Here is a 22,498-nt window from a genome sequence, read left to right as displayed (position 1 = left end):
CTGGATTTCCATGATATCATGTAATCTCAATCTTCCTACTGTCTCTCAGACCATTTCTTCTCAGACTTCTTTAATACCTCTTCTTCCTCCTTCAACCACTAAATACTAGAGTTCCCCCACTGTTTTGTCCTGAGACTTGCTTGATCTCCTTTCATTGAAGACTTCATCCATATAAATCTAGGAAATTGGTTCCCAAAATTTGTTTCTAGTAAATCTCTGACTTAACTTCCATTTTTATCTCTGCTATCTCGATGGATTTTTCTATACTGCGGTTCCATCACAACCTTTAACATCAGTATGCTTAAAACTAAAATCTATCTCCAGGGGTGGAGATAAGCAATAGCTTCTCTTCCTGACTTACCTATTTCTGTTAATAGTCTCACTAGTGTTCCAATCTTATTAGCTTTCCCTCATTGCCTCCATTCCTCTCCTCCTCACATCCTGTCAGAGCTACCTTTGCAAATATATTTCATTTCTTACCACATCTGAACTGATATCATAGATTCTTTCTCTTAAGCCAGTGCATCTTACAAAGAACTACCTTAATAATCTTTCCAAATCCAACCTAGATCAGATCACTCCCTCTCTTCAGAAACCTACAGGAGACTAGATTCTAGCTGTCAGGATCCTCCCCATTGCAACTCCCCACACACCATGCCAACCTCATTTATGTTTTCTGTGTTCTAGCCAAGTCAATTAGTCTTTTCTTCTAGCCACACCACAAGTTTTCTCATCTTTGTACGTTTGCTCACACAGCTTCTTCTAGGCTGCCCTCCCCTTCCTACTCTCTATCCCTGGTCTCAGCTTACCTTAATCCTAAATAACCTTTATATATAACATCTCTTCCATGAATTTTTCATTGGCATAGTTCAGTTTCACTACACATTGATCTAAGCAATATAGATTGAATAATTCTCTTTTACCCTTGGCATTTAGCTATCTCCAGGCAGGGAGAAGAGGGATGAGGATGATGAGTTTGAGATGATGTTGAGAAATCTAGGAATCTTAAAAGCATGTTAAAAATCATCTAATTCAGTGGTTATCCACAGTGGAATCTCCTTACCAGAAGCCCGATAGATTCTTTGGTGATTAAAATGGTAATAGAGGCCCCAAAGCCCCTACCTTATGCAGATTTCCTCTCAAAGGCCCCTCCCCAGGTACCTCCACAGACCCTTAGGGCCCCAGGGAACTATCAATTACAAAACCATTGACTAACTCAATACTCTCACTTACAGATTAGAAAACTGAAACCAGAGAACCCTATGAAAATCTAGAGTTCCTCTTGGAGAGTCATGAATCTGTGTCAGTGCATTTGAAAGTAACCAAATTGCTTTTCTTTTTCAAACTTTCTACAAAACTGATCTTGACCCTGATAAGTTTCAGAATGAGAGGCATGGTTACTAGGAAGGTTGCTGCTCAGACGTCCGTCTTAGTTGCCGCTCCTTGTGGGTCTTTCTCAAGTTGAGTTTTAAGAACTTCACATCATGTCAGTCCTCAGGCCTGCCCTTGGAAGGAACTCTGCCCCATCTTATTCACACTGGGGGCACCGGGCTGGAAGACCCTGGGAACATGTCCAAGACCCAAGACTCAGATAGGCCAAGAGAGATGTCCTGGCTGCTCACCATGGCCTCTGATTCCAAGAAGGAGGGAGGATTATAAATGTAAATTATTATGCAAATGAACCTCTTATTTAGCTGACTAGGATTCCTGGCTCCCAGATAAGTAACTTCATCAGCCATAGGAAAAAGCCTGAGGCTGCTTCTGCTCTTTTTTCTGCTTAAAAACTCTCTCAGAAAACCAATCCTAATGGAGTTGGAAAATTGAAGATTAGGGCTAAATATAAGCGATTTCCTTGCCAAATATCTCATGTTTCCTTGGGAATAGCCAGATTCTTATTTATCAATTTAGAATATAGTCAGCCTCACGAGGGCTCTGTCCCCACTGACCAAACCGAATAATTCCTGGAACCAACATCTTAACAGTCTATGACACCTTTTTTTTTCCCCCAAAGCAGATGTGATTGAGACATATATTGGCCTGTTTAAGTAAGTCTGAAAAGCTCTACTTTTTAAATCATGCTCTTTGCCTAAATCAATGTACAGTTTTCCTGCCTCTTATTAGAAAATGAAATCAGCATCTGACTCCGGACTGCATTTGGTACTGGAGGGGGTTGAATACTGCTGTTCCCAGGAGAACTGCTGTTCCTCAGCTGACTGATTTCTATACACTTCTCCCCAAGGCCATTCTTAGCCCCAGTTCAGACAGGAGTATAATGATACCACCATGAAATTCATAACATATAGATACCTAGGTGCCACCAGGAGCATGCAGGGAAACTGCTTCCTCCTATGTATCTGAATAAGAAGATGTAGGTGATCAGCACACAGGCAGAAACTCTGCCCTACCCCAAGCCTTGGATCTATAGGCCTAGGGGAATTGTGGAAATCCCTTCTCCCTAAGTGTTATCAGTTATCTATCACCACATTAAAAAATAATGACTCAGTGGCTTAAAATAGCAATCATTTATTCTTACTGATCTTCAGTTCAGCTGATCTAAACCGAGTTTGCCTAGGGTGAACTTGGCCATTCTCCACAGTTCTCTCACCTACCTTTTGGGATCATCAGGCCAGTCCAAGCATGTTCTGCTGGTGATAGCAAAGGCACATGAGCACAAGCAAAAACACACAGTCTCTTGAGGTTTAGGTTTGGAACTCATATACCAGAACATCTGTCTCATTTCTTTTATTGTGGTAAAATACTCATAACATAAAATGTACTATTTTAAACATTTTTAAGTGTTTAGTGGCATTAATTACATTCACATCATTGTGCAACCATCATGCTTTCCATCTCCAGAACTTTTTATCTCAAACTGAAACTCTGTACCCATTAAAAAAATAACTGCCTGTGCTCCCCTTCCTCCAGCCCCTGGTAATCACTATTCTGGTTTCTGTTTCTATAAATTGGACTATAGTAGGTGCCTCCTATAAGTGGAATCATACAATATTGGTCCTTTTACATCTGGCTTCTTTCACTAAATGTGTTCAGGGTTCATATGTCACACACATCAGAATTTCATTCCTTTTTAAGGCTGAATAATATTCCATCATACATATATATATCACATTTGTTCATCTACCCATCTATTGATGGACATTCAGGTCGTTTTCACCTTTTGGCTATTATGAATACTGCTGCTGTGAACATTAGTGTACAAATAGCTATTCATGTCCCTGCTTTTGACCCTTTGGGTATATACACAGAAATAGAATTAGTGGATCATGATGGTAATTCTACATTTAATTTTTTGAGGAATCTCCATACTATTTCCCACCTTGGCTGCACCATTTTACATTCCCGCCAGCAAAGCCCAAGGATTCTAATTTCCCCACATCTTCACCAACACTGGTTATCTTCTGTTTGTTTGTTTTTAATAGCCATCCTACTGGATGTGATGTGTATCTCATTGTGGTTTTGATTTTGTTTCTATAACAATTAGTGATGTTAAGCATTTGTTCATTTGCTTATTGGCCATTTTTATATCTTCAGAGAAATGTCTATTGAAGTCTTTTGCCCATTTTTTAGTTTGGCTGTTTATATTTGTTGTTGAGTTGTAGGAATTCTTTATATATTCTGGACATTAATCCATTATCAAATCTGTGATTTGCAAATATTTTCTCCCATTCTGTGGGTTGCCTTTTCACTCTGGTGATGGTGTCCTATGATGCACAAAAGCTTTCAATTTTGATGATGTCAGTTTATTCTTTGTTGCCCTGGGTTTTTAGGATCATATCCAAGAACTCGTTGCCAAATCCAATATCATGAAGCTTCTGCTTATGTTTCCTTTTAAGAGTTTTATACATTTAACTCTAAGGTTTAAGTTTTTGATCCCTTTGAATTAATTTTTGTACATGGTGTAAGGTAAAGCTATAACTTCATTTTCTTGCATGTGGCTATCTCGTTTTCCCAGCACAATTAAATGGTCCTGGCATCCATGTTGGAAATCCTTTGACCATATAAGCAAGAGTTTATTTGGGGGCTTTCTATTTTATTCTATTGGTCTATATGTTTGTCTTTATACCAGTACTATAATGTTTCAATTACTATAGATTTGTACTAAGTTTTGAAATCAGGAAGTGTGAAACCCCCAAGTTTGTTCTTCTTTTTCAAAATTGTTTTGGCTATTCAGTATCCTTGAGGGTTAGGGATGGACTTTTCTATTTCTACAAAAAAATAAAAGAAGAAAAAGTCACTGAGATTTTAATAGGGATTGTACTGAATCTATAGTTCACTTGGGGGTATTAACATCTTCACAATATTAAGTTTTCTAATCCATGAACATGACATAGCTTTCCATTTATGTTTTAAATTTTTTAGCAACATTTCGTAGTTTTCAGGGTACACGTTTTTCATCTCCTTGGTTAAATTTATTCTTAAGTATTTTATTCTTTTTGATACTGTTATAAATGGAATTGTTTTCTTAATTTCTCTTTCAGATTATTAGTGTAACATCTGACTCATTTTATTGGCCAAAGTAGTTACATGGCCAAACCCCAAATCAGGAGGTAGGAAATTACAGCCCACCCATCATCGAAGGCCACTGCAAAGTTATATGGCAAAATGAGTCAATGCAGGGAGGAATGAAGAACGGGGTTCTGTACCAATGATATCCCATAAAGAACTTCTTACAGTCAATTTTAGCATTATTTTTCCAGGGCCCTTCAAAGTAGTCTGCTTCAAGCACTTTAACCAAACAATTACTGTGAAAATGTTAAAAAAAAAAGGGGGGGGGGCGGAGGGACAAAAGGAATGAGCAAAGGAAGGGGATAACAAGATGCCTAGATAAATTGCTGGTGCCCACCTGAGCAAGCAGCAGGTATAGAGGAAAGAACACAAGGCAAGGAATCAGAAGGCCTGTCACTTGATCTTAGGAAAGCGTCTTAACATCTCTGGGCCTCAGTTTCCTCCTCCGGCATTAGGCTAGACAATCTCTAAGAACCTTTCCTGTGTTAACCCCACATCCTATACAAATTCTAACAGTGTTTCCCCCAGAATAGAAAACAAGCCAACATTGGAAAATTCCTTCTCTTACAGATCCATAGGCACACACATCCATGCAGGTAGCCATTCTTTTGTCTCACAGATCTCATCATTTTCTGCCTTACATCTCAGCTTTATTAGTGTGCTTTGTTTTTTATCCAATACCAGCTAGGATCTCCTTGCAAGAGGGAAGATAGTCCTATCTTATCTATCCCAGAACAGTAGACACAAAATCAATATTTTTTAACTGAATTGAGGGAAAGCCACCACTATCTTTAATTTTGAATGATTTATCCTATGTTTTAAACATCTATATATTGACAGGATCATATGGTTCTTATTCTTCCTTTTACTAATATGGTGTATCACATTGATTGATTAGCAAATATTGAACCACCCTTGCATCCCAGAAATAAATCCTACTTGATCGTGGTGAGTAATTCTTTTAATGTACTGTTGAATTCAATTTGCTAGTATTTTGTTGAGAATTTTTGCATCCATGTTCATCAAGGATATTGGCCTGTAATTCTCCTTTTTAGTGGAATCTTTGTCTGGTTTTGGAATCAAGGTAATGCTGGCTTCATAGAATACAGCAACCTTTCCTGATAAAAACCCTCAACAAAGTAGGGATAGATAGAACATACCTCAACATCATAAAGACCATATATGAAAGACTCAGCTAGTATCATCCTCAGTGGGAAAAAACTGAGAGCCTTTCCCCTATGGTCAGGAACAAGACAAGAATGTCCACTCCCACCATTACTATTTCACAGAGTAAGGGAAGACTTAACCTCAGCAATCAGACAACAAAAAGAAATAAAAATCATCCAAATTGGCAAAGAAGAAGTCAAACTTTCACTATCTAAAGATGACATGACACTCTATGTAGAAAACGCAAAAGACTCCACCAAAAAATTGTTAGAACTCATACATAAATTCAGCAAAGTCATAGGATATAAAATTGGGGGGGGGGAATCGGAGGGGGAGATGACCCATGAGAGACTATGGACTCTAAGAAACAAACTGAGGGTTCTAGAGGGGAGGGGGGTTGGGGGATGGGTTAGCCCAGTGATGGGTATTAAAGAGGGCATGTTCTGCATAGAGCACTGGGTGTTATGCGCAAACAATGAATCATGAAACAGTACATCAAAAACTAATGATGTATGGTGATTAACATAACATAATAAAAAAAATCAGTGTGCAGAAATCTGTTCCATTTTTATATACCAATAACAAAGCAGCAGAAAAAGAAATCAAGGAATTGATCCCATTTGCAATTGCACCAAAATAATAATATACCTAAAAGTATTCTAACTAAAGGAGTAAAAGATCTAATGATGTACTATATGTTGGCTAATTGAATTTAAATAATAAAAAGAAAGATGCATTCTAAGAAAAGAAGAAGTAAAAGATCTATACTCTGAAAACTATAGAACACATATGAAAGAAATTGAAAAGGACACAAAGAAAGGGAAAGCATTCCATGCTCATGGATTGGAAGAACATTGTTAAAATGGCTATACTACCCAAAGCAATCTACACATTTAATGCAATCCCCATCAAAATACCACCAGCATTTTTCACAGAGCTAGAACAAACAGTCCTAAAATTTGTATGGAACCACAAAAGATCCCAAATAGCCAAAGCAATTCTGAAAAACGAAAACAAAACTGGAGGCCTCATGATTCTGGATTTCAAATATATTACAAAGCTGTAGTCATCAAGACAGTATGGTACTGACACAAAAACAGACACACAGATCAATGGAACAGAATAGAGAACCCAGAAATGGGCCCACAACTATATGTTCAACTAATCATCGACAAAGCAGGAAAGAATATCCAATAGAAAAAAGAGTCTCTTCAACAAATGGTGTTGGGAAAACTGGACAGCAACATGCAGAAGAATGAAGCTGGACCACTTTCTTATACCATACACAAAAATAAATTCAAAATGGATGAAAGACCTTAATGTGAGACAGGAAACCATCAAAATCCTAAAGGAGAACAAAGGCAGAAACTTCTTTGACCTTATCCATAGCAATTTCTTACTAGACAAGTCACCACAGGCAAGGGAAACAAAAACAAAAATGAACTATTGGGACTTCATCAAGATAAAAAGCGTCTGCACAGCAAAGGAAACAACAAAACTAAAAGACAGCCTACAGAATGGGAGAAAATATTTGCAAACAACATATCTAACAAAGGGTTAGTATCCAAAATCTACAAAGAACTTCTCAAACTCAACACCCAAAAAATAAATAACCCAGTTAAGAAATGGGCAGAAGACATGAATAGACACTTTTCCAAAAAGACATCCACATAACTACCAGGTACAACACTCATCATCAGGGAAATACAAATCAAAACCACTATGAGATATCATCTTACACCTGTCAAGATGGCTAAAATTACAACACAAGAAACAACAGATGTTGACAAGGATGCAGAGAAAGGGGAACCTCTTGCACTGTTGGTGGGAATGCAAACTGGTGCAGCCACTGTAGAGAATTTCCTCAAAATGTTAAAAATAGAACTACCCTATGATCCATCAATTGCACTACTTACTAGGTATTTACCCAAAGGATACAAAAACACAGATTCGAAGGGATACATGCACCCCAGCGTTCATAGCAGCATTATCAACAATAGCCAAACTATGGAGAGACCCCAAATGTCCATCCACTGATGAATGGGTAAAGAAGAGGTGGTACACACACACACTCACACAAACAATGGAATATTACTCAGCCATTAAAAAGAATGAAATCTTGCCATTTGCAACAACATGGATGAGCTAGAGTGTATTATGCTAAGTGAAATCAGTCAGTCAGAGAAAGACAGATAGACAGATACTATAGGATCTCACTCAGATGTGGAATTTAATAAAGAAAACAGATGAACATATGGGAAGGGAGAAAAGAAGAAAAGGAGAGGGAAACAAGCTAAAAGGCACTCCTAATGATAGAAAACAAACAGGGTTGATGGAGGGAGGTGGGTGGTGCATGGGCTAGATGGTGATGGACAATAAGGAGGGCATTTGTGATGATGAGCACTGAGTATTGTATGTAAGTGATGAATGACTGAATTCTACTCCTGAAACCAATATTGCTCTGTATGTTAACTACCTAAAATTTAAATTAAAAAAATAAAAAGTAAACTTCCAAATAAATTCTGTGAAAGCTAAGTTGTTGAGGACACAACAGCAAATTCAGCAAGTACTCTGAATTTAGAGAAACTTGGTTTTTTCTTACAACTGCAATCAATTTACCTTAGTAATTCTCTGCTACAAACCTTGGGTAGACACAATATCTAAGTTTAATATTTTAGAATTTTAATGTATCAGAGTATGTTCAGTGACTACATAGATAGGTACATGTCCAATGCAGGCTTGGTAAGAGTTGTTAGGAGGCCAAGGTTCTTGACTGACAAAAAAATGAAATCAGTGTTTACAATTGTTTTCCTAGATTCTGTTGAAAAAATTTGGCTTGAAAACCACATACACAGTAAAACAGTGGCAAATATTAGACTTTTACCACTTAAAATTTGATTCTTAACTATTACTATGTAGCATTTTTTTCCAATTCACTGCATTTGAAGAAGTGATTTCTTTAGTATAAAATCAGTATAGGAACTAATTAACTTGAAAAATGTTCAATGAGTGAATATTAATTGCTTCATTTTTTTAAAAGTTCATACAAGGACATAGAAACAGGCACTTTGTGTACTCCAAGAATTTTTCCTTAATTGAATGAATAATAGTCACCTTCCCAGAATTCCTGAGTAGAAACATCTACTGGCCTGGAAATGGCACACATAAGAAAAATGCCATCGGTAAGGAGACTACACCGTATGTGTGGCTTCTAAGCCACAGAGACACTAAAACAACTTGTCAGATATATATCCCCATTTCACTTTATTAATGGCTTCTCTCTCTTTCATCCTCTCCTTCTAGGCTGTCCCATCAAAGGTCACCCTACCCCCAATATCACCTGGTTCCATGGTGATCAGCCAGTCGCCACTGTCCCAGGACTGACACATCATATCTTGGCAGCTGGACAGATTCTTCAGGTTGCAAACCTTAGTGGCGGGTCTCAAGGGGAATTCAGCTGCCTTGCTCAGAATGAGGCAGGAATGCTCGTGCAGAAGGCCTCTTTGGTGATCCAAGGTAAGAAACCCTTCAGGCTTTGGAGCCGGGCTTAGTTCTTGAATAAGAAAGTCCACCTGAGAATCTAATTCTCTAGTAAAACAAAGTGATTTCTGATCTCAGTGGCTCCTAGAGCATGAAAATCAAAGCGGAACCATGTCTCCGTACAATGAGGCCCTTCAGAAGAGCCACCAGGCTCCATCCCAGCAGAATCTGGAAAAGTCAGTGGGCCCTTCTGCTTCATCATGTTGCTACCACTGAGGACCAAGGAAACATCATGATATAGCAAAGCCAAGAAAGTTTCATTTATGCTTGCTGAACTAATAAGAATCACACACACACACACACACACACACACACACACCCCTACATGCATGCAAGCGCACACATGCATGCATGCAAAGTAGCCTGTTAAACTAATGCAAGTTTTCTCTGTTGGTTTGGTTAAAAAAAAAATACCTCTTGATCCGAACTGCTTGGCTATTGCCTTCTCTCCGGGAGAGTCAGGCCGCTGCCAGGACCTGCTTATGGGGCTAACGAGTCTTCAGCTGCAGTCATGTGCTAAGTGTTTTGCAGGCACCTTTCCTGTGGTTTGTGCATTAACCTTCCAGGAACACAGGCGGGTCAGAAAGCCCTTGGGAGAAGCCTGGCTTTAGCTACACCAGGAAAAGGTTGTGAATGAACCCAAAACAGTGGGAAACAAACCCAGACTGGGCCTTGTTATAGAAACTAAGTGAGGCTTTCAAGTTTTCCATAGGCCATTTCTCCCTGTGGCCCATGGGTGACTATTTTTAGGGAAAGCAAAATTCTATTGCATGCATTCTAAAATGGGGGATTCTGCGGGAAAGGCCAGAATTTTGTGCCACTGTAGCACACGAGGAGGGAGCAAATGGGTTTTCCCCCTTAAACATCCTCCCCTGCCATTTGGCTTTCTGGACAGGAAAGTCAGTGTTGCATTTTCTTGCCAACCCGCCATTCTCTGCTGGAAACCAGAAGCCAGTGCCCATCTGCAAGATTTGTAATCTACGACCTTGCAAATAAGCACTCACAGTTTACCAGCCCACAGTTACTTTTAACAGCTTTCCTACCAGTGAGTCCCAGACCCCCAGATAGAAAATCCACAGAAATTGAATTTCTTCCTGACGTCATTGTCACATGTAAATGAGTGCTCTCTGGGTAGGCTGTTTTTTTGGTAACATTTCCAAAGTTCAACTCAAATGTGCACGTACAAATGTGATTGTTAAGTATCTCTGATATTTTTGTATCTCTTTGTTGAAGAAGAAAGTCACTTTCTGGTGACCCACTAGGAAGAAAAAGTACTTGGGAAGTGTATTTAAGCATAAGGACTACAGCCACTGGTTAAGTACTCTGTATGTGCCCGTCCCCGGGCTCCGCCCTTTGCTTTCCTTATATCCAGTCGTCACAGTAACTTTGCAAGGTAGGGGTCTTGTACTCACTTCATGGATAAGCCGACTGAGGCTCCTAGACACCATGCCACTTGGCTACCTAAGTTGGGAAGGGAGCCCACCGAAGGACAGAGTGTCACTCTCGAGAGCTCCTCGTGCGCACAGAGCATGGGCACTAAAGCATGCAATCCTCTCCTCACCTCCGATGCTCCTCCTGTGACAGATTACTGGTGGTCTGTGGACAGACTGGCAGCCTGCTCGGCCTCCTGCGGTAACAGGGGCGTCCAGCAGCCCCGCCTGCGGTGTCTCCTGAACAGCACAGAGGTCAGCCCCACTCACTGTGCCGGGAAGGTGCGCCCTGCTGTGCAGCCCGTCGCCTGCAACCGGAGAGACTGTCCTTCTCGGTGAGTGTGGCAGACACCGGCTCAGGCCTCCCCGACCCCAACGCTGGGCCCTGGCTTTTAGTCAAGTCGGTGGCTAGCCTCTGTCCAGTACTGCGGAGGGAGAGACACGGAGTGCGGGCGAGGGGGCCTGCCATCCAAGGCACTGTTTTCTCTAGGCCCCGACTTGCCGGGCCTCTCCACCCTGCAGAAAATATCCCTCAGAATGGGCCTCCTCCCTCGGCAGCTTGCTCCCTCACCACTCAGCGGGCTGAGGACTGCCTGGGGCATCCCAGGTGCCTGAGGAGGTCTGTTCAAGGAGCAGGAACATCCCAGGCCCTAGCCAGAGCTCGCTGGCATCCTGCAATAAGAAATTTGCTCCCTAGGGGCGCCTGGGTGGCTCAGTCATTGGGTGTCTGCCTCCGGCTCCAGTCGTGATCCCGGGGTCCTGGGATCGAGTCCCGCATCGGGCTCCCCGCTCAGTGGGGAGCCTGCTTCTCCCTCTCCCTCTCCCTGCTGCTCTTTCTTTTCTTCGAAGGGGGTTGCATCCTGCGGAAGTCAAAACAAATCTTCCTTTTCTATAGTGGCCTCCATGTTGGATATACGTCCTCTGCCTCTGGCCCCAGAATGACACCCACCGTCTCTGCCCCTTACAGCTTTGAGAAGCTGTGAGTCCCACAGAGCACCCTTCCCCCAGTTTGCAGGCAGTCGCTAAAGGGATAATGGATGGGTGCAGAGCTGGCACCAGCATGGCATCCTGAGCCTGGGGGGACTTGGCTGGGCCTCAGGATGCCCCCTTCCTACCTGTCCGTGGGACTTTCACGCACTGCTCAGGCACCCGCTTTGTGTTTTGCCAGCTGAGTCACAAGGAGCAGCTGAAACCAGGAGAGACTCAATGAAATATGAAACACGCTCATTAATATCAGCAGTTTGACTTGCTGACGGGAAGGTTTCCATGGGAATGATTAATGTCCTTTTATACCCTTCCTGAACTATAACATAGCCATACCTCGCCTTTCTCAAACCCCCCACCCCAGCTCCTGAAAAATTGCTGAAATGTATATTTGGAAATAAAAGTTGATTGAAATGCAGGCCTGACATTCACCAGGGATATAAGGGGCTGGAAGACTGCCCTCACCAAGCTATTTGAAATGAAGACGAAGTTTCGGACGTGCCAAGGACTTTTTGATTTGCTGCGGTGATGGTCAGAGTCAATCAGGCTCATTTACTTCTGCAAATGAAATAATGGCCATGTTGGCTTGGGTTTCAGTGCCCCCAGGAGCTTTACACCACCTCGTGCCTGCTTCCTAAGTGGCTCTGCTCCTGGGGGTTGGAGATCTGCACACAGTCATCTCTCTCCAGGGCCAATGGATCAGGGGGGTTCCATCAAACTAAATAAGTCACAGATCCAGATTCAAAAGGAATTTGCTCCCTGTCTCTGCTACTTGCCTCTCCTTTGACTGGTTTCCCTGCCAGGCTTCTTGGGCACCTCAGCAGCCTTCTCTGAACAAAACAAGGATCGCCCTGGTTGTCTCTGAACAGGGCCGGAGAGTACTGCTTTGACCCAGGTGATCGTTCCGCCATTTCATTTAGATAAACTTTGTCTCAGGCATTAAAACCCAAGAATGGTCTTTTTCCCTAGATTGAATAAGATGGCTGGAACACCCCAAGGCTTTTCCGTTTCCCCCAAACTGTCCCCCTTTCCCCTTTTCTTTGAGAACTAGCCCACGGTGCAAACATTCACAGAGAGCCCCTACGGGTTTGTATCTGGACCAAGGATTCCAGCATGTTTCCCAAATTCCAGCTTGGCTTTATGAGACAAGCCATTTGTGCAGTCCTGGTCAGTCTCACTTCTACGATCCAAATTGTAGCCAGAACCTAACATCCTGAGAAAGGACATGCTCCACATATGTAGCCCTCGAGGAGGTGTAAGGCCTGTGCGCTGTGACTCATGGGAAACTGCTCCACAAAGCCAGAAGGAACTTGGCCTATTTCTCAGGGATTCAACAAAATCCAGTGAGACATGGGTTACCGAAGGTAGAAGAGAGAATGAGTACTAGCAGATAAAACACTGACTCAGGGGAGAGCCAGAGACACAGTGTGGATCTGACTTCCCTAGGAGACTGTCCCCCTTCTGCCATGCACTTGGACGGTTCAGGAAGTCCCACAACCACAGTGCAGCATAACTAGCTAAAGGACTGTCTTCCCAGAGCATTCCCTCTGCAGGCTCGCGGCCTTGGGGGCCAGCGTCACGAGTGAGACAAGTGATGTTCAGACCACTCTTTCAAGATGCACCTTTGCAGTCAATTTCCAAAGGGTATTTGTTTTCTGTGGCTGCAAATTACCACAAACATGGTGGCTGAAAAGAATAGACATTTATTTTCTCACAGTTTGGAAGGCCAGAAATCCACAATCAAGATGTCAGCAGGGCTGCACCCCTTGCCACTTTCTCAAGCCTTTGCCAACTTCTGGTGGCTCCAGGCATCCCTCAGCTCGTGGCCACATCACTCCAGCCTCTGCCTCGGTGGTCACACTGTCTCCTCCTCTAATCTCTCTTTCTCTTCTAAGGACATTTGTGAAGGCAGATAATGTAGGATAATTGCATCTCAAAGTCCTTAATTATATCTGCAAAGCCCCTTTGTCCAAATATGGTAACATTCCCAGCTTCCGGGGATCTGATGTAGATAATCTTTTGGGGGACCATTTTCAGCCTTCCACTCCATGTGTATCATGCCCCGAGATTAGTAGCTGTGTGGTGAGAATAAGGGGATGCCCAGGCTCTTTTTCTGAGAACATATGGCATCATTCCTCTGCCCAAGCCTGACCCTTTGCTCTTCCTCTCCCCAGGTGGATGGTGACCTCCTGGTCCGCCTGTACCCGGAGCTGTGGGGGAGGCGTCCAGACCCGCCGGGTGACCTGCCAGAAGCTGAAAGCCTCTGGGATCTCCACCCCTGTGTCCAATGATCTGTGTACACAGCTCGCCAAACGGCCAGTAGACACCCAGGCCTGCAATCAACAGCTCTGCGTGGAGTGGGCCTTCTCCAGCTGGGGCCAGGTGAGGGGATTTTATTTGAAAGATAAATCTAAAGGTGCGGACCCTGCCACGGTAGGAAGTAAAAGTCCACCACTGCCAATCCTCTGTGATATCAGACCTTTCACATCCCATCTGTCAATCAACTCACCTGCCCAGTGTCCTTCCAAAAGCTTAGTGTTTCTGATGATTCTTCTCTAATACGAACATACGTCCCACAGCCATTACACTTTCCCTATTGATTTCCCCCCCCCCCCCCCCCAAGCTCATCCCTTTATCAGATTATTAGCCAATCTTCAGCAACCGCTTCTTCAGACTCATTTTCTGTCAGGCTACCTCTTCCCACTGGTTGTCCTATGGGTGATGATGTAAAGCTCTGGTGAGATCCATCTGGGGGGTGCAGGGTTGTTTTGGGCCAGGGGTTCTCAACTGGGTTAGAAACTGGAGAAACTTCTTTAAAAGACCAATGTCCAGGCTGCACCTCCCTGAGATTCTAAGGCAGTTGCTAAGGGGCGGGATCGGAGCATGGGCAATTTTCGAAACTACACGGGAGATTCTGGCATGCAGGCAGCGTAGAGAACCACTCTTCTGAGCCAAGAAGAGTTGAAGCCTAGCTGGATCACTTTGAAACCACCAACTCCTTTCTCAATTCTCAGCCAGAGGATGGCCAAAAAAGTCCCAGGTTTGCTCAACACACAGCAGAAATGGGGGCTCATAGGACCCCAGTAGGGATGGGGCCTCTTCTGGAAATAGGAAGAAACCACAGGACTCTGTCCATTTGAAAAGGAAATTTTATGGTTAGTTATAACTTAAAAAAATTTACACAAACTAAAGATTCTCTATGGGAAGAACAAACCTGAGCAATGATGGACACTATGCCATGACAGAAGCAGCCTCGGAGGGATGGGAGGTGCCGATAGTCACCCTACCATTGATCTCACATCATTTCTGGGCTGGGTGGGACTGAGCACCAGTCAGGAATTCGCATTGTAATTAGAGGCCTAGGCTTTCCCCACTGCAGGTACATAGGCTGTTTAGAGAGAGAGGAGTTTTCCTACTCATCTGACCCCTTCTCTGTTTTAGAATGTTGTTGGCACTGAAAAAACAATCCAGTGTGGTGCTTGGGGGAAGTGACGTAATGGCGTATGCGCAGTTCCCTTCAAAGTCTGTGTTCAGAACCTACCAGGGACCTACTTAGCATCTAAGAGCTGCCTGCCAGGGCTGATAATCAGCTAGTACCCACCCCACCAACGGTGTGGTGACATCTGTTGTTTGTCAGAGGCTGGCACTAATTGCTAGGCTAACCATTCTGATTGGTCAGGCATAGTTTGTGATTGGTTGGTGTCTGAAACATGCCATTAAGCTTGGCCTGCTGGGACAGCCCAAAACTACCACAAGGCCCTTGATTCTTTGTGTAACTGTACAAACTAATGTGACAGAATGTCTTGGGCAGCTAGCAACTCGAAACATGTTGGAACTGGCTGTCTACACATTACTGCATTCATGTTCCTCCGTCCCCACCCCGAGGTGTGTACTTTGAAAAACAGTCAGTTGGAACTTCCCATTAAGTTAATATACTGTGGCCATCTCTAATGAAGATCAAATGTTATTTGGAGGAAATCTGGCCACAGAATTCACTTGCAATCCATAAGCCATTTGTGTCCCAGGTGAGTCCGGGGATAATGCTCAACACCGGCCAATCAACACACTCGGCCTAAGGCTCCTTTTTGGCACTTTTACCAACCCCCCTCATTTCCAGTGACCTAATGTATGTGCTTCATAATCAAAGAGGCATGAGCTCCCTTTTGCTCTGATGCCTGGGGGATATCATCTTTCTCTTACCTGGAAAAGCCCACTTCTGCTAGCTTTCATTCTGCCCAAGGCAGCTCTGCTTCTAGGCCTTCAAGGCTTACTGGCAGTTTGTGAAATTACAATTAGGAACAGACCTGGCTTCACACGGGAGATGTTTCTGCATTGTATCATTGAGGTGACTAAAGGGGATATACATCGTGCACGTTGATCATTCTCAGTGATTACTTTTTCTAAAAGAGAGAAAAAAGGTCCTTCCCCCTTTCTTGCCTTCAAACAACACTCTCATCCCCTTCTTTCTTCTAAAACCCTCTAGGCAAGTATGTCTCAAGCTTTAATGTGAATCACTTGTGGATCTTGTCAAAAATGCAAATTCTGATATGGCAGGTCTGGGCAGAGCCTTAGATAATGAATTTTTTTTTGAGGTATAATTGACATATACCCATTATATTAATTTCAGGGGTATAACATGATTTGATATTTGTATACATTGCAAAATGATCACAATAATCTAACATCCATCACCATACATACTTAGAAAAAAACTTTTTCTTGTGATTTTAAGATCGAGTCTCAGCAACTTTAAGATATACAATACAGTATTATTAACTATAGTCACCATGCTGTACCTTGCATCTCCAGGACATGTTTACTTTATAACTGGAAGTTTGTACCTTTTGACCCCTTCCACATATTTCACCTACCCCCACCCCCCACCTCTGGCAACCAAGTCTATTCTCTGCATTTATTATGGTTGGGGGTAGGGGTTGTTGTTTAAATTTCACATATGAAATTATACAGTATTTGTCTGTCTGCCTTATTTGACTTTTGTGCCCTCAAGGTCTATACATGCCATCACTAATGGAAAGATGTCATTCTTTTTTATGGCTAAATAATATTCCTCTGTGTGTGTGTGTGTGTGTGTGTGTGTGTGTGTGTGTGTGTGTGTATACACCACATTTCCTTTATCCATTCATCCACTGATGGATACTTAGGTTGTTCTGTATCTTGACTGTTGTAAATAATGCTGCAATAAACATGAGGGTCATATATCCTTTCAAGTTAGTGTTTTCATTTTTTTTTTTATAAATACCCAGAAATAGAATTGCTGGTTGATATGGTAGGTCTATTTTAAATTTTTGAGGAACCTACATACTGGTTTTTATAGTGGCTGCACCAATTTACATTCTCACCAACAGTGCATAATGGTTCCCTTTTCTCCACATCCTCACCAACATTTATTTCTTGTCTTTTTGGTACTGGCTATTCTAACAGGAATGAGGTGATATCCCACTGTGGTTTGGATTTGTATTTCACTGATGCTTGGTAACCTTGAGCACATTTCCATGCACCTGTTGACCATCTGTATGTCTTCTTAGGGAAAATGTCTATTCAGATCCTCTGCCTTTTTTAAATTGCATTGTTTGGTTTTCTGCTATTGAGTTGTAAAAGTTCTTTATGTATTTTGGATATTAACCCCTTATATGATTTGCAGATATCTTCTCCCATTCAGTAGGTTGCCTTTTCATTTTGTTGATGGTTTCCTTTGCCGATGTAGTCCCACTTGTTTACTTTTGCTTATGTTGCCTTTGCTTTTCCTGTCAGATTCAAAATATAATTGCCAAGAATGATGTCAAAGAGCTTACTGCCTATGTGTTCTTGGATTTCTGTGATTTCAAAAATTATGTTCAAGTCTTTAATCCATTTTGAGTGAAATTTTCTGTATGATGTAAGAGTAGTCCAATTTCATTGTTTTGTATCTGGCTATCCAGTTTTCCCAGCACCATTTATTGAAGAGACTGTCCTTCCTCCCTTGTATATTCGGGGCTCCTTTGTCATAAATTAATTAACTATATATATGTGGGTCTAATTCTGGGCTCTCTATTCTGTTCCATTGACCTGTGTGTCTGGTTTTATGCCAAACCATACTGTTTTGATTACTATAACTTTTTAATAGTTTGTAAGCAGGGAGCATGATGCCTCCAGCTTTTGTGTTCTCTCTCAAGATTGCTTTGGCTATTTGGGGTCTTTTGTGGTTACATACAAATTTTAAGATTGATTTTTCTATTTCTGTGAAAAATGTCATGGGAATTTTGACAGGAATTGCATTTAATGTGTAGATGCTTTGAGTAGTATGAACATTTTAACAGTATTGATTCATCCAATCCACGAACACAGAATATCTACTTACATCTTCTTCAATTTCTTTCACTCGTGTCATAGTTTTCAGTTTACAGGTCTTTTACCTCCTTGAGTAAATTTATTCCTAGATATTTCTTTTTGATGCAATTACAAATGGGATTATTTTAATTTCTCTGAATTTGTTATTAGTCTAGAAATACAATAGACTTTTTTTATTGATTGCATATCCTACAACTTCACTGACTGGTTTGTTCTAAACGGTTTTGGGGGCTCTTTAAGGTTTTCTATATAAAATGTCATCTGCACGTATAGTGACAGTTTTACTTCTTCCTTTCTAATTTGGATGCCTTTTATTTCTTTCTCTTGACTAATTGCTCTGACTAGGACTGCCTATACTATATTGAGTAGAAGTAGCAAAAGTGGGCATCCTTGTCTTGTTTCTGATCTTGGAGGAAAGGCATTCAGCTTTTCACCTTTGAGTATGTTACCTATGGGCTTGTCATAGGAATTATTTTGTTGAGGTACATTCTCTCTATGCCTACTTTTTTTGCTATTTTATTTTTTATTATTGAAGTATAGTGACATACAATGTTCTATTAGTTTCAGGTGTACAACATAGTGATCCCACAATTCTATACACTACTCAATGCTCACCACAATAAGTGCAGTCACCAGCTGTCACCATACGTTACAATATTATTGACTATATTCCTTTATGATGTACTTTTCATCTCCATGATTTGTGTTTTATAACTGAAAGTTTGTACTTCTTAATCCCTTTCATCTATTTCGCCCATCACCCCATTTACCTCCCCTTTGGCTATCAACAGTTTGTCCTCTGTATTTAAATGTCTGGCTTTTGTTTGGTTTGGTTTGTTTTTCAGATTCCACATTTAAGTCAAATCATATGGTATCTGTCTTTCTCTGTCTCCCTTGTTTCGCATAGCATGATATCCTCTAGGTCTGTCCATGTTGTTGCACATGGCAAGATTTCATTGCTTTTTATGGCTGAGTTATATTCCATTGTATAGGTATATACCACATCTTTATCCATTCATCTATCAGTGGACACTTGGGTTGATTCCATATCTTAACTACCATAAATAATGCTGCAATAAATATAGAGGTGCATACATCTTTTTGAATTTGTGTTTTCATGATTTTTGGGTAAATACTCAGTAGTGGAATTACTGGATCATATGGCATTTCTATTTTTAATTTTTTGAGATCTCCTATACTGTTTTCCACAGTAGTTATACCAATTTACATTCTCACCAGCAATGCACAAGGGGCTCCCTTTTCTCCACATCTTTGCCAACACTTGTTATTTCTTATCTTTTTCATACTAGGCATTCTGACAGGTATGAGATGATACCTCATTGTGGTTCTGATTTGCATTTTCCTGATTAATGATGTTGAGCATCTTTACATGTGTCTGTTAGCCATCTGTGTATCTTCTTTGGCAAAATGTCTATTCAGGTTCTCTGCCCATTTTTTCATGGGTTTTGTGTGTATGTATTGACTTGTATAAGTTATTTTTGATATTAACCCCTTATTGGATATATTATTTGCAAATGTCTTCTCCCATTCACTAGGTTGCCTTTTTGTTTTGTTGATGGTTTCCTTGACTGTGCAAAAGCTTTTTATTTTGGTGTAATCTCAATCATTTATTTTGGCTTTCCTTTCTCTTGACTAAGGATACATATTCATAAATATCTTCCTAAGGTTGATGTCCAAGAGATTTCTGCCTGTTTTCTTTAAGGAGTTTTATAGTTTCAAGTCTCAAATGTAGGCCTTTAATCCATTTTGAGTTAATTTTTGTGTATGATATAAGAAAGTGGCCCAGTTTCATTCTTTTGCATGTAGCTGTCCACTTTTTCCAGCACCCTTCATTGAAAAAAACCTCTTTTCCCCCATTGTATATTGTTGTATCCTTTGTTGAAAATTGACCGTATAAGTGTGGGTTTATTCCTAGCCTTTCTATCTGTTCCATTGATCTTTATGTTTACTTTTGTGCCTTACTGCTTTGATTATTATAGCTTTGTAGCGTATCTTAAAATCAGGAATTGTGAGGGCGCCTGGGTGGCTCAGTTGGTTAAGCGACTGCCTTCAGCTCAGGTCATGATCCTGGAGTCCCAGGATCGAGTCCCACATCTGGCTCCCCACTCAGTGGGGAGTCTGCGTCTCCCTCTCACCCTCTCCCCTCTCATGCTCTCTCTCACTCTCTCTCTCTCAAATAAATAAATAAAATCTTAAAAAAAAAAAAAATCAGGAATTGTGATACCTCCAGCTTTGTTCTTCTCTCTCAAGATTGCTTTGGATATTCAATGTCTTTTTTGGTTCCATACAAATTTTAGGAATATTCTAGTTCTGTGGAAAATGCTATTGATATTTTGATGGGGATTATATTTAATAGGTAGATTGCTTTGGGTACTATGGATATTTCAACAATATTCTTTCAATCTGTGAGCATAGTATACCTTTCCAGTTGTCATCTTCAGTTTCTTTCATCAATGTCATAGTTTTTAGAGTACAGGTCTTAACTTCGTTGGTTAAATTTATTCCTAGATTTTTTGTGTGTGTGTGAAATTGTAAATGGTATTGTTTTCTTAATTTTTCTTTCTGCCACTTTATCAGTGTATAGAAAAGCAACCAATTTCTGTGTATTAATTTTGTATCCTGCAACTTTATGAATTTATTCTAATAGCTTTTGGTAGCATCTTTAGGGTTTTCTATATATGGTATTATATGTCATCTGTGAAGAGTTTTCTTTCTTCTTTACCAATTTAGATTCCATTTATTTCTTTTTCTTCTCTGATTGCTGCAGCTAAGACTTCCAGTACTAGGTTGAATAAAAGTGGTGAGAGTGGACATCTTTGTCTTGTTCCTTATCTTAGAGGGAGAGCTTTCAGTTTTTTACCATCGAGCATGATGTTAACTGTGGGTTTTTCATACACGGCTTTTATTATGTTGAAGTACATTCCGTATATTCCCTCTAAACCCACTTTGGTGAGAGTTTTTCTCATGCATGGATATTGTATTTTGTGAAATGTTTTTCCTGCATCTATTGAGATTATCATAAGATTTTGTGATGTATCACATTGGTGATTTGCAAATATTGAACTGCCCTTGCTTCTCTGGAATAAATCCCTCTAAACTGTGGTGAATGATCTTTTTTTAATATAGTTTTAAATTTGGTTTCCTAATATTTCAAGGATTTTTTTCATCTATGTTCCCCAGGAATGCTGGCCTGTAGTTTTCTTTTTTTGTAGTGTCTTTTGTCTGGTTTTGGTACCAGAGTAATGCTGGCCTCGTAGAGTAAGTGTGAAAGCTTTCCTTTTTCTTCTATTTTTTTTTTTTTTTTGAATAATTTGAAAAGAATAGGTATTAATTCTTCTTTAAAAGTTGGGTAGAATTTTTTTGTTGGGAATTTTTGATTACCAAATTCAATTTCATTACTAGTAATTGGTCTGTTCAGATTTTATATTTCTTCCTGATTCAGTTTCAGAAGACTGTATATTTTTGGGAATTTACCCATTTCTTCTAGGTTTGTTGGCATCTAATTTTTCATAGTATTCTCTTTATAATTCTTTGTATTTCTGTGGTGTCAGTTTCTGCATTTTTTCTAATTTTGAGTCCTTTTATTTCTTGATGAGTCTGGGTAAAAGTTTATCAATTTCATTTATCTTTTCAAAGAACCAGCTCTTGGTTTTGTTGATCTTTTCTATTTTTTTTTTAATTTCCACTTATTTCCACTCTATTATATCCTTATTTCTACTAACTTTGGAAAAAGAACAAAGCCCAGTTTCTTTAGGTATAAGGTTAGATTGAGATTTTTCTTGTTTCTCATGATAGGCCTATATTACTATAAACTTTCTCTTAGAACTGTATTTTCTGTGTCCCAGAGATTTTGGACTGTTGTGTTTCATTTTCATTCACCTCTTTGTTGTTTTATTTTTGTTTGATTTTTCTCTTTAATTTATTCATCGACCTATTGGATGTTTAGTAGCATGTTGTTTAGCCTTCATGTCTTTGTTTTTCCATTTTTTTATTGTAATTGATTTCTAGTTTCATACCATTGTGGTTGGAAAAGATGCTTGATAGGATTTTAATCTTATTAAATTTATAGAGACTTGTTTTGTGGCCTAACATGTTATCTGTCCTAGAGAATGTTCCATGTGCACTTGAAAAGAATGTGTATTGTTTTTTTGTTTGTTTTTGGTTTTGTTTTTGAACGGAATGTTCTGTATATCTGTTAAGCCCACCTGGCCTAATATGTCATTCAAAGCCATTGTTTCCTTGTTGATTTTCAGTCTGGATAATCTAGCCATAGAGGTAAGTGGAGTATTAAAGTCCCCTACTATTATTGTATTACTGTCAATTTTTCCCTTTATGTCTGTTAATATTTGTTTTATATACTTTTATGCGCCTATGTTGGGTGAATACATATTTACAATTGTCACATCATCTTGTTGGATTAATCCTTTTATCATTACATAATGCCCTTCTTTGTCTCTTGCTATACTTTTTGTTTTAAAGTCTGT

General features: G+C 40.4%; 1 protein-coding gene across 5 annotated transcripts in view; it reads left to right on the top strand.

Moving 5' to 3' along the window:
• The window catches only part of ADAMTSL1 (ADAMTS like 1), a 901,468-nt gene that overhangs the window by 861,518 nt on the left and 17,452 nt on the right, over positions 1-22,498 (top strand). For all 5 annotated transcript variants that reach the window (XM_032392420.1, XM_032392419.1, XM_032392418.1 and 2 more), the window contains 3 exons: positions 8,995-9,207; positions 10,816-10,996; positions 13,820-14,027. In XM_032392420.1, the coding sequence (XP_032248311.1) occupies positions 8,995-9,207; positions 10,816-10,996; positions 13,820-14,027 (602 nt within the window). The remainder of the gene's footprint in view (positions 1-8,994; positions 9,208-10,815; positions 10,997-13,819; positions 14,028-22,498) is intronic.

The sequence above is a fragment of the Phoca vitulina genome, unplaced genomic scaffold (genome assembly GCF_004348235.1).
Source record: "Phoca vitulina isolate PV1807 unplaced genomic scaffold, GSC_HSeal_1.0 scaffold67, whole genome shotgun sequence".
NCBI classification, from domain to species: domain Eukaryota; kingdom Metazoa; phylum Chordata; class Mammalia; order Carnivora; family Phocidae; genus Phoca; species Phoca vitulina.
Note: the sequence above shows the minus strand (reverse complement) of the source record. Positions and strands in the feature narration are given on the sequence as shown.